This window comes from Rhinoderma darwinii, chromosome 2 (assembly GCF_050947455.1).
Source record: "Rhinoderma darwinii isolate aRhiDar2 chromosome 2, aRhiDar2.hap1, whole genome shotgun sequence".
NCBI classification, from domain to species: domain Eukaryota; kingdom Metazoa; phylum Chordata; class Amphibia; order Anura; family Rhinodermatidae; genus Rhinoderma; species Rhinoderma darwinii.
The window spans coordinates 249,653,111-249,666,423 of NC_134688.1; the positions used below are offsets into that span (position 1 = coordinate 249,653,111).

A 13,313-nucleotide genomic window follows, 5' to 3' on the forward strand; every position below is an offset into this window, starting at 1 on the left:
CAAAAGAAATTCAAAATGCAACGAATGATAACTATTGCCTGTGGCCAGAAATCTAGAAAACAACGAGAAAGAAAAACAAAGGCAGAACACATGTTAGTGGGGGGCTGGTGAAGCAGACAGCGGCATGGACTAAGTTCTAGCAGTTTCACACATACCTCAAGGTCACAAGCAGCCGTTCCTCGGCCGAAATGCAGCGTCTCATGTTGTTATTCTGGTAGGTGAGACCAGAGCGTGTTTGCGCAAGCAGAAGGTCAAATGTGGCCACAGACATGCGGCAGAAGGCACGAAATTTGTCTGGATGCCGGCGTAAGTCCTCATACAGGGTATGAAAATGGCCTTTTATAGTATGTTGGGCCACAAGTGGATGAACCCAAATGCGACTTCTTACAGGCGTTTGGTCCTGCAGCATGTGTCGGCGCTCGCCAAACCGACGTGAGATCATCCAGACAAGAAGCACACGCGCCAGCGCTGGCGAAGCCATAATAGTTGGGTGGCAAGGCAATTCCAACGTGAAGGGAAAAACACACACGGTGGTTTCTGCAGAGGCGGAAATAAGGTTCTAAACATGCTTCTACCAGCAAGCATGGGTTGGGCCAGCTGGCCTATTTGTAGGCTGGCGTACCACTAATCCCCTGTGCGTTTTTTACGCGCGATGCAAACGCTAGTCGTGCGCGCGTTTAAAACGCAACAAGGCTGCGTATACGCAGTGCATACGCAATACAAACGCGCGCAAAACGTGGCGTTTTTTGCGCGCGCAAAACGCACACGCTCGTGCAAATCAGGCCTAAGGCCTCATTTACACGAGCGTAATATACGCGCGTGCGACGCGCGTGCTTTTCACGCGTGTCGTACGCACCTATATTACTCTATGGGGCAGTGCAGACGATGCGTGTTTTTTGCGCAGTGCGCGTGCGTCGTGTAAAACTCTCGACATGTTCTAAAATCGTGCGTTTTTCGCGCATCACGCACCCATTGAAGTCAATGGGTGCGTGAAAACAACGCATGACACACGGACGCTCCTGCGTTGCATGCGCGAAAATCACGCAAGAGTTGTTATGTCCATGAAAAAGCTGGACAAAGCAAACAAAAACCAGAAAGTGCCTGCGTTTCCACTGCGAGGGGGCAAGCCTAGTGAGTGCCTGGAGACTGTGTGAAGGTATCTTCCTCTGTGTGAATCATCTTCTGCCATGCCGCGCGGGATGGACGTAGAGCGCCTCATCCTCCTTGTCCAGGAACATCCTGCGATCTGGGACACGCGCTCGGAGGCGTACCACAACCGGACGGTCAAGGAGGACGCCTGGGAGGTGGTCGCCAAGAACCTTTTCGAGCAGGAGTGGGAGAGTGCACGAACCCGGGACCGCAGTCGGTTGGGTGAGTACCAGGCATTTTCTGTCAATGCCTGTGATCCCTATAGAAGACCTGGGGCCCTGTATGTGTCTTCTGCGCATTAGCACGAGGAACTTTGGTGGAGCAGGCGCATCACCGTGTACCACGTAATTGGCAGTGCAGGGCCCATCATTTAGAAGTGAGAGGTGATAGTTCTGATGGCGTGTTATGTGTTTTTTTAATCCAACAGTCCAAGATATCAAAACACGGTGGCGGAGCTGCCGTGACCAATTTCGGAGAGAAATGGGTGAAAGGGGACGCAGCGGGGATGGCGCATCTCGCAAGCGACCCTATATGTATACCAAGCAGCTGATGTTCTTGAAGGACATCATGGAGATGCGCACGTAAGAGTTTCTGCCTTTGCATGTGTCTAATGTGTGTTTGCCCATGTCCTGTTTGCCAACGTGTTGGTGTGGGCATTGTTCAATATTCTGTTCTAACGTTATTTTCTCCTTCTAGAACCACCGACAATTTGGAGGACACCGCAGAGGAGACAGACGTTGGCGAGTCTCTGCCAGAACCTCCTGCTGCCAATGTCCTGCCGCCCAGCCCAGAGCCGACACCCCAGGAGCCCGCCCCTGGGCAGTCTGCAGGGGCCGTCGCCTCTCCAGCAGAGGAGCGCCCCGTGCGTGCCCGCACTCGCCGTGCCCGTGCTCAACAGGCCTCCACAGCTGGCCAGGTAGATACCCGTGTCCTGGAGTATCTAAGGCGAGCCGCTGATGAGGACGGGAACGACGCCTTTGGCCGAAGCATTGTTCCCCTCCTCCGGCTGGTCCCCATGGACCGTATGGGCCGTCTGCAGGCGTCGATCGTAACATTGATCGACGCTTCCAGACCGCCCCACAATCCTAACGTGTGCTTCACGGCCATAGAACAGTGGCGCAGTTCAGCCATGCCGGCCACCACGCCCCAGGTGCCTGGCCCATTCCACCCAGCCCCCCAGATGCCACGCCCGCATCCGTACATGCGCCTTATGGCTCCCCACTTCCCTGGGCCAACATACCACCCCCAACATCAGCACCACTATGCTGGCGAGGAACAACCTACACAGCTCCAGGTCCAGCATAGTGGTGCTGAAATGCAGGCGTATTCGTCCCCGGGCCACCAGTACCAACACCTCTGAGTGTGTTGGTGGCATGATTTTTGGACGCCACAGTTGGGTGTGGTGCAGGGCTGCCAACTTGCCGTTCTTTTGTTTGTTGGATGTGTATTATTATACACCATGTTGGTGTTTTTGTTTTGATGCGAAATCTGCGTTTTTGGCAAAACACAGTAGTAAAAAATTTCATGTTTAATGGTTGGATTTCGTGTTGTTATTCATTGATACCACACAACACAAGGTTTGGGGCACATTTCCTTTGCCTAGACTCTCACACACTTCTGGGCTTTTGGTCCAATGCATACACACGTGATATGAGGTTTTAGTTAAACACTCGTGGTTTGATATGGTTAGCAAGAGGTGCGGACGTTTAGGTGCTGTCATGGGCCCCGAGGCAAACTATGTCCACTAGCAATTGGACTTTCCAAACTTTAGCCCACACAAGATTCTAACTCTAGAAAGAGGGTTGCCAACTTTCGAAAGTCCGGCTTAAACCCCGAAAGATGTAAGCTTGCAACCCGCCTCAAGACTCCTCTTGTTTTGAAAGTCCCTAACCCAACACCATCCACGAAAAACAACAAAAACACAGGCCACATGTGACGTGAGGAGGGAAGCAGACAAACAACAGAGAACCCTTCAAAGTTCCTCACGCACCCACGGTGCGGCTCAAGATCGACACTCAAAATATGCCGCCAAAGTATCCCTCATGCGAGGTCAGGATGAGAGAGATCGGCCGAGAGGAGTAACCGGGACAGTGAGGCAGCTGCCGGAATGTGTAAGGATATATTGTGCATCAAAGGTAGCATCATTAATGCAGCAGAAGTTATGCAGACCGACACACAGTTCGATAACGCGTGTCACATTCTGCATGGACTATTGCATTGTCGTCAGAAAGACACGCCACCTGCTGGACATAATGCCAAAGGCACATGCCACACATGGACGAGCTCGGCAGAGGCCGAGATTAAGGTGCTAAACCTGCTTCTACAAGCAAGCAGGGGTTGGGCTAGCTGGCAGATTTGTAGGCAGGCTTGCCAGGATTCTCCGCAGCGTTTTTTACGCGCGTAGCAAACGCTAGTCGTGCGCGCGTATAAAACGCAACAATGCTGCGAATACGCAGGCAAAACGCTATGCCAACACGCGCAAAATGCAGCGTTTTTTGCGTGCGCAAAACGCTCTCGCTCGTGTAAACGAGGCCTAAGGCTCATCATGCTCCTAATTTCAGGACCTCATTTTCGTCCCTTTCCTAGATACCTCATTCCACGGGCATCCAGACAGCAGTCTCACCAGGACTCTAAGAACAGATCTTCCCTCAAGCTACATTCCCTTTGGCACTCCTACCCTAAGGCTGCTAATCCTACAGTGGGTAAAACCAGTTCCGCCTGAATGTGCGCCCCCACTCGAGTTTTAAGTGGGAAGCAGACTTCTATTCTTCAAGGACCTCTGGCTCTCACACGCATGGGTAAAGAAAGTAGTTTCCTCAAGGTCCAAGATCGAGTTTCTAAGTCTTCCGCCCAACAAGTTCTTCTAGTCCACACCTCCTTCATCTGTTATAGCAGTCATCTTTTTTTCGAGCAATAGACTCTCTCTTGAGTCAAGGAGTCATGGTCTCCATTCCTCCAAGCCAAGAAATTCGAGGGTTTTACTTACATTTTTTTGTTGTCCTCAAAAGGAATGGTTTAGTTCTTCCCATTCCAGAATGGTACCTTTCAGACACTCGCGACCCAGGATCTCTGGTCCCACCAGGAAGCCATTCTCCCCATCAACATTTTGAAACTGATGCCGATTTTCCTCCGTTTCAGTCACTGGCTGGCAGTCCAGTCTGAGTCCAGACAGACAATGTCACGGTAGTCACAATACCTATAAACATATATGTAGATACTATCATGTAAATATCAAAATAACATAATAGCACACAATTGGTACCATACAAAAGATTTTTATTATATTAAACCAAAAGTAAAAGACAATGGCCATCAAGACCTAAAATGACAGACAAATTTAAAACAACATGGTGGTGGTGGGGGGACACCAATATACAGAGCAGCATGTCACAATCAACATTAATCAGAGAACACAGAATGTCACATATAATAACTGTAGATACTACATCAAAGACAGAAAAATATACACTACGTAAATTACTGTATATCAGTGCCTTCTCAGAAATAGAGAGATGTTACATAATAGATAGTACTAGGAGTCAATACCAACCACTGTGCGGCATAATGTGCCCCTAATAACACCAGACCACCACCACAGAGCCCCGACGCGCGTTTCACCGTCAGCTTTTTTAAGGGGTACTGTGTGGTGGGATGGGTGTAACTTATATAGGAAGTTTTTTTTATCTAAGGAGGAGCTATTCTAATTAGAATACACATGTAATACATGCATAACTATCACCTCTAACGTAAAGCTTATGTGTATGGAAATTCTTAATCCACCTGAGTCGAATATAGTCATGAGACTGCTCTCTATATGGCGCCTGTCCATGGCGGACATAACTGCCCCGACCCTCCCATTACGGCGTCCGGAAGATGCAAACCGCGCATGTCCACGCGCGTCCGCATCACACACACAGCCGGAAGGGGAGAAGCCGGGCCAGCGCATGCGCCATGCACATGCACTCCGCGGCCGCCATTTTAGTTCAGGGAAAAAGAGGTAAGAAATAGCCCATACCTGAAAGGCCCATTGTTTAGTGAACTACATAGGTAGAACAACATAATATATAAAGATACCTATGGGTGGTTATTGTCATCAATACATATGATTCAAATTTGTATGTTAGGTCTTAGAAAAACAATACATTATTGCAAAGTACATTATGTGATGAACATATTAAAAGTGAAAAAAATAATAAAAACAAATGTGAAAAATAAAAAGTGAACACACGTGCACAAATAAAAAGTGAAAATTATATATAAACATAATTATAAAAGCATATCCACGTACATATGCCAACTCATACACACTCATATATACATGTTCATCCATACATACCCATACATATACAAATGGCATGCATACACTCACGCACTACATAAATGAAAATTGTGTAAATACCTATAGGAAATGTGTATAACCCAATATAATTTAGAAAATATTTTTTATATATGGAAAAAAGATTATATTTTCGTTTTTTTAGTGCAATAAACATAAATGATTAAAAATAATATTCTTATAAAGACCCGTCAATATGACAAGTCAATAGTGACCAAACATGTACTACCAAGATCCACAGGGATATAACACCTATCAATATAACTATTATTTAGATTAATGTAAGGGCCAATAAGTCCCTAAAAACCAGATGAGAAAACTAACGTGATGAATTTCAAAATATTTAAAGTGCATAGTGCAGACCATATATAGTCATATATACAAACCCTAAAGCAATATAAAGCTGAGCAACGAATTAGGGCATGTGAGCAATAATAATAATATGATAAAGACCCGTTGATATGACAAGTCAATAGTGGCCAAACATCTACTACCAAGATCCAAAGGGATATAACACCCATCAATATAACTATTATTTATATTAACATAATTGCCAATAAGGCCATAAGAACCCCATGAAAAAGCTGATGTGATGAATTTCAAAAATTTAAAGTGCAGACCATATACAAACACTGAACCAATGTAAATCTGAGCAAGAAATAAGGACATATAAGCATTATCCACATTAGTATCAAAATACTAGCAGACCATCAAATTTCCTCTGAGAGGGATCAATAGTAGCACCATGAGCCTTGATGAATCGATGAGGCGAAACGAATGCCATTGCAAACCTATAACAAAATATATATAAATAACAATAAATACACAATTACGTGTAGAGACAATCAATAGCTCCTATAGACTGCTTGAACAACATGCCCTACCCCTACACAAGAAAAGAGAGAGTATATTAAAAACTAGGATGATGCTATAAGAATATACCATTAAAGAAAAGATGCAAGACATCTGTTCATTAAGACCAAAGGGGAACTAGTCTTCAGTTTTGTTATCCACTTACATTCTATACGTTCCAATTTCCGAAAGGTGTCATGACCCCGAGACCCAGTGATGATCTTGACTATTCCACGTACTTTCAAATCCTGCCATCTGTTGTTATGGTGTTCACGAAAATGTCTAGGAATGGGTTTTAATTTGTTCATTTTATCCAGATCATCACAGCCAATTTTTCCAGCCTTCTTTATGTCCCTTACATGTTCCTGTATTCTTAAACTCATTTTCCAAGTGGTCATCCCTACATAAAATAAACCACAGGGACAGGAGGCAATATACACAACGCCGGAAGTGCTGCAATTAATAAAGTGTACCACTTTAACCCATTCCTGACATTTACCGCATGGGTACGCCATGGAAAGCCATGACTTCCCGCAAATTGCCATATCCATACGCCAAATGTTTGGCACCGGCTCAGAAGCTGAGTCGGTGCCATCATAGCCGGATCTCAGCGGTAGCTTACAGTTGACATCCGGCTGTAATGGCGGGGACCGAAATTAGCTTTGATCCCCGCCATTAACCCCTTAAGTGCAGCGCTCAAATGCAATCGCTGCACTTAAAGTGTTTGCAGCTCATCGGAACCCCAGCAATGAAATTGCCGGGGTTCCGGTGGCTGCAATGGCAACCGGAGGCCTAATACTGGCCTCCCGGTCTGCCTAGCACGGAAGCCGGTCAGGACCCGGCGGCGGAGCCTGATCGGCTTCCGTAGCCGCCGGCAAGATGGCGCCGGCTCAGGAGCTGATCTGGCGTCATCAGCGGTGAATGTCAGCTGTATGTTACAGCTGACATCCACCTGTAATGGCAGGAACCGGAGCTAGCTCCGATCCCTGCCATTAACCCCTTCGATGCAGCAATCGAAAGCGATCGCTGCATCTTAGCGGTAGCTAGCAGATCGCCAGCCCTGACAGGCAACCAGCACTGGCGACTGCTGCTATGGCAACAGGAGACACAATGGCCTCCTGCTCTGCCATTACGGAAGCCGATTAGGCTTGCTGTCAGTGAATAACTGACAGATCTAATACATTGCACTATGTAGGTAGTGCAATGTATGAGGGCATGACCACACATGGCGGAATTCCTCCGCAACTGTCCGCATCGATGCCGCACAGAATCTGCGTTGCAGATTCTGCAGCGGATCTGCACAAAATGTGCAGTACATTGATGCGGACTAGCTGCTGCAGACTGCGGGAAAAGTGCTTCCCTTCTCCCTATCAGTGCAGGATAGAGAGAAGGGACAGCACTTTCCCTAGTGAAAGTAAACGATTTTCATACTTACCGGCCGTTGTCTTGGTGACGCGTCCCTCTTTCGGCATCCAGCCCGACCTCCCTGGATGACGCGCCAGTCCATGTGACCGCTGCAGCCTGTGCTTGGCCTGTGATTGGCTGCAGCCGTCACTTACACTGAAACGTCATCCTGGGAGGCCGGACTGGAGACAGACGAAGGGAGTTCTCGGTAAGTATGAACTTATATGTTTTTTTACAGATACATGTATATTGGGATCGGTAGTCACTGTCCCGGGTGCAGAAACAGTTACTGCCGATCGCTTAACTCTTTCAGCACCCTGGACAGTGACTATTTACAGACGTCTCCTAGCAACGCTCCCGTCATTACGGGAGCCCCATTGACTTCCTCAGTCTGGCTGTAGACCTAGAAATACCTAGGTCCAGCCAGAATGAAGAAATGTCAAGTTAAAAAAGCAAGACGCATCCGCAGCACACATGACATGTGCATGACAGCTGCGGACTTCATTGCGGAACTTAGAATCTCCATTGAAGTCAATGGAGAAATTCCGCCATGAGTCCGCCACTGCTCCGCAACAGACAGAGCATGCTGCGGACACCAAATTCCGCTCCGCAGCCTATGCTCCGCAGCGGAATTGTACGCATCGTGTAAACGAACACTGCTAAATTAAAGTGAAAGTCAATGGAGAAACGGCTCCGCTGCGGATTAACGCTGCGGAGTGTCCGCAGCGGAATTTAAGTGGAATTCCGCCATGTGTGAACCCGCCCTTAGGCCTCATGCCCACTTCAGTCTTTTTCTTCAGGGTGCTAGCCGTTTTTCTGACGGCTAGCACCCTGACCCATTCATTTCAATGGGGCCATGCACACTTCAGTTTTTTTGACGGTCCCGTTGCTCCGTTCCGATCAAAAGTAGGGCATGTCCTACTTTGGTCCAAGATTCCGTGACCGTGAGGCCCATGCAAGTCAATGGGGCCGTCAAAAAAATCTGTGTGCCGTTAGTGTGTGACGGAGCCGTTGCCTAGCAACGGCCGGGCGGGCAGAAGTACATTGCAGATATATTACACTAATCAGCAGCCACTTGTCTCTATCAATCACTGATAGAGAGAAGAGGCTGCTGATTAAAAATAAAATAAAAAGCAGTTCATACGTACCCCGGTCGTTGTCTTGGTGACGAGTCCCTCTTCTTCCTCCAGTCCAACCTTCCTGTATGACGCGGCAGCCTGTGATTGGCTGCAGAGGCCGCTGCAGCCTGTGATTGGCTGCAGAGGCGGTCACGTGGGATGAAGCATCATCCCTGGAGGCCGGCCTTCTGACGTCATCCAGACTTACGTGACCGCCACTACAGCCTGTGATTGGCTGCAACGGTGACATGGGATGAAACGTCATCCCAGTAGGCCGGACAGGAGGAAAACGCAGGGAGTTCTGGGTAAGCATGAACTGATTTTTTAATTTTTATTTTCATAAATTGTATTTTGCGAGCGCCGAGCATGGTCATTCTTCAGCGCTAGTCACTGGGTGCTGAAAGAGTAACCGCCGATCAGTGCAGTCCATTAACTCTTTCAGCACCCTGTACAGTGACTAGCGCTGAACAACCCTGCTCTTTCAGCACCCTGGACAGTACCATGTTCGGCGCGCGGAAACGGAAACAAGGAGTGCACACGGAAATCACACGGCCACTAAAACGGGCTCACGGACCCGTCAAAAATGGCCGTGAAAACGGTGATAGAAGTGTGCACGAGGCCTTAGAAAAAAAACATCAGACAGTTGGACCTTCAAGTCCCCTAGTGGGACTTGAAAAAAAGGTATAAAAAAAGTGTAAAAAAAAGTGAAAAAAATAAAAGTTTAAAGTAATAAAATAAAACACAATCGCCCTGTTCCCTTATCAAGACTTTTATTATTGAAAAAAATAATAATAAGCCATACGTATTTGGTATCACCGCGACCGTAACGACCTGAGGTATAAAAATATTATATTATTTATTGCACGCGGTGAACAGCGTAAAAAAAACCTGTAAAAAACGATACCAGAGTTTCTGTTTTTTGGTCACTTTGCCCTACAAATATTGAAATAAAAAGTGATCAAAAAGTCGCACATATCCAAAAATGGTACCTATAAAAACTATAGCTCGTCTCGCAAAAAACAAGCCCTCATACAGCTCCGTCGACAAAAAAGTTAAACAGTTATGTTTCTCACAACTTGGCGACATTCTTTTTGCAAAAGTAATTTTATTGTGCAAAACGTTGTAAAACATAAAAAAGTGCCATAAATTAGGTATCGCCGGAATCGTACTGACCCGCAGAATAAAGATAACATGTAATTTATAACGCGTGGAGAACGCTGTATAAAAAAAACCTTTAAAAATGGTGCCAGAATTGCGTTTTTTTTGGTTACCTGGCCTCCCAAAAAATAGAACTAAAGGTGATCAAAAAGTTGCATCCTGCAAAAAAAAGCCCTCATACCACTACGTCTATGAAAAAATATAATTAGTTAAGGCTCCAATAAGTCAGGAAATAAAAAACATGCAGTTGTGTAGCCCGAGGGGAACATTTCTTTTGTTTCAAGAGGCGATTTATCAAGGCCCTAAAATTAGGGAACCAGGAAGGGGAGGCCAAACATATCTGCTGGAAGCGAGGACGCCCGTATTATACCAGGGCAACACTTCCCAGCAAAAATTCCCCAAACTGCAAAATCCGCTCTCCAAAAGCCAAATGGCGCTCCCTCCACTCTGAACCCTATAGCGTGCCCAAACCGCAGTTTACTTCCACATATATGGCATCGCCATACCCGGGAGAACCCTTTTAACAATTTTTGGGGTGTGTGTCTCCAGTGGCATAAGCTGGGCACAACATATTTGCCACTGAAATGGCATACCTAGGGAAAATATAAATTTTTAATTTTCCCCATCCGCAGCACATTCATTTATGGAAAAGACCTGTGGCGTGAAAATGCTCACTACACCCCTTAATAAATGCCTTGAGGGGTGTAGTTTCCAAAATGAGGTCACTTTCTTTTTATTATTTCACATCTGGGCCTCTGCAATTGTGAACCAATACTTTGTAAATCGCCAAATTAGGCCTCAATTTTACTTGTTACTCTTTCACTCCTGAGCCTGGTCGAATGTCCAGGCAAAAGATTAGGGTCACATGTAGTGTGTTTCTAAAACAGGGAAACATAATAATTAGAGAGCTTGTCTTGTTATGGTGGCACAAGCTGGGCACCACATATTGGCATATCTATGGAAAAAATCAGATTTTTAATCTGCAACATATAGTGCACACTAATTTCTACAAAACACCTGCAGGGTTAACATGCTCACTACACCCCTAGGTGAATGCATTGAGGGGTGTAGTTTCCAAAATGTGGTCACTTCTGGGTGGTTTTGACAGTTTTGGTCCCACAGGCGCTCAGAAACCAATCCAGGAAAATCAAGACAAAGAACGATAACAGCTCAGAGTGGAGAGCTCCTACTTGGAGCCTCAGCGGCTTGGTCACAGCTATAACTGAGTCTGGCAGAGGTAGTCCATTTACCAATGCAACTGTCAATGGCCTCTCCAGAGGGGTAGTGGGTAATTGAAGAAGATCCACTGTCAAGTCCGAATTTCAGGGTAACTTCCTTCTCCCTGTTATTTCACACCGAATAACCACCTCTGTAAACTGAAAGCTGAAGGCATGCCTGGAAAGAAGTAAACCAGCCAGAGACATGTTGGTACACAGCTTTCCTCAGATAGGACAGGAAGTCAACTAACTTTATTCAGAACAAAGAAACACAGAAAAAGACACATGCCCCCTCCCTAGAGATGTGGGACGTGCTTAAGCCCCATTGGCTCCTCTTCTGTACATTCTTCTTTGCATTCCAGGGGGCGGTGTCTTCCATAGGCGTGTTATGCAGGCTCTTTGTGTTCCATGAATCCAATCTCTTTGTGTAATATACTGAATATATATATATATATGTAAGGATAATATTTTTCAAACAATATACATGGTAATGATCCCTGACACCACCAGGTCTCTACAAATGAAATTAGCAGCGCATCCAGAGTCCAGATACGCAGAGACCTGATGCGTTTTCTCGCCGAACATTATGGTCAAGGGTATGGATAATTTAGACGGAAGTCCTTTTTTATCCAAGGTTGTCTCTCCTAGCAACCCTAGGCTTTGGTACTTTTAGGGACACAGACGCACAAGGTGGCCTCCGAGGCCGCAATATAGTCAGAGTCCCGAAGTGCGTCTGCGTTGTTTCTCCTGGGTAGATAGCTTACACTGGTCCATTATCACAGACTCCTTAGGAGGATCAACACCTGAGGACAGCAGAGGTTGCTGCAAGGGTGGGACCGGACTAGGAAGTCCTCCCTCCCGACTTGCTTCTTGGAGCCATTCTCGGATCCTCATATCAATCTGGGCGGACAGAAGGATGAGGTCATCCAGGGGAGACGGTAGATCTTGAGCGGCGAGTTCGTCCTTAATCTTAGGCGACAGTCCCTGCCAGAATGTAGCCGCCAGGGCCTCATTGTTCCACAACAATTCTCCCACCAGGGTGCGGAAGTGGATGGCGTACTCGCCCACGGAGGTGTCTCCTTGGCGTATGTTTAGCAAGGAAGCCGCTGCAGATGACACTTGTCCAGGCTCCTCAAACACCATGCGAAAAGTCCGAAGGAAGCCCTGGAAGTCACGGGTCTCTGGTCCGTGTCTCTCCCAGATAGGATTCACCCATGCAAGAGCTTTGCCAGTGAGGAGAGAGATGATGAAAGTGACCCTTGCGCCATCAGACGAAAATGCCCTTGCATACAGGCCAAAGTGGATCTGGCACTGGTTCAAAAATCCACTACAGGTACCTGCATCTCCATCATAGTGGTCAGGAAGTGGAAAAGAAAAACGGGGATTAACACTGCCAAGAGGTGTAGTCTGAGGATCAACACTTCCAGGAGGTGTAGTAGGAGCAACGGAAGCTTGTGCCTCCTGCCGACGTGTGAGAATGTTCAAGGCCTGGAGGAGTTTACCCTGTCGAGACCGGAGGTCCAGCATATCTGCCCGCATCTCTTGTGACGTCATCTTGGTCTTGGATCGACCAGCGGGGTCCATGGCCTGAGCGTACTGTCACATTGGGTTCATGGACCCACTGGACCGTACCGCCTTGGCGGTATGGCAGCTGGCCAACAGGGTGCAGGAAACAGTCTATAGTTCGTATAGGGTACCTGTGGCAGCTCGGACAGTAGCAAGGCAGGCTGGGACTACGCAACAGGCAGACGTCAGGCGTGGTGTAGCAGGACAGGCATGGTATGCAGCACAGCACGACTACAGCTCAACAAGGAAGGCACTTGACCAGGATAGCACGGGATACAGGATACAGGTATGGGAAACACTGGGAACTGGAAGACACTAGGTGACCATTTGCATAGACAAACTAGGATACGACAATCAACGCTCAGGCATTGGAGGAAGGGGCTGGGACCTTCATATAGCCCAGGGTGCTCAACTGCATGCGCTTTGGCTTCTTAAGTCTGGAGTGAGCTCGCGAGCGCACCCTGGTGATCACTGTGGAACAGGACGGCCATATGTGCAGACATCTCTGGAGAG

At 47.1% G+C, this 13,313-nt stretch overlaps 1 protein-coding gene across 1 annotated transcript; it reads left to right on the plus strand.

Moving 5' to 3' along the window:
• The first annotated feature begins 1,199 nt into the window (after positions 1-1,199).
• LOC142741802 (uncharacterized) lies at positions 1,200-3,871 on the plus strand. The gene is made up of 4 exons (XM_075851135.1): positions 1,200-1,341; positions 1,577-1,730; positions 1,846-2,346; positions 3,736-3,871. The coding sequence occupies exons 1-4, from the start codon at positions 1,200-1,202 to the stop codon at positions 3,869-3,871; spliced, it is 933 nt and encodes a 310-aa protein (XP_075707250.1).
• The last annotated feature ends 9,442 nt before the right edge of the window (positions 3,872-13,313 follow it).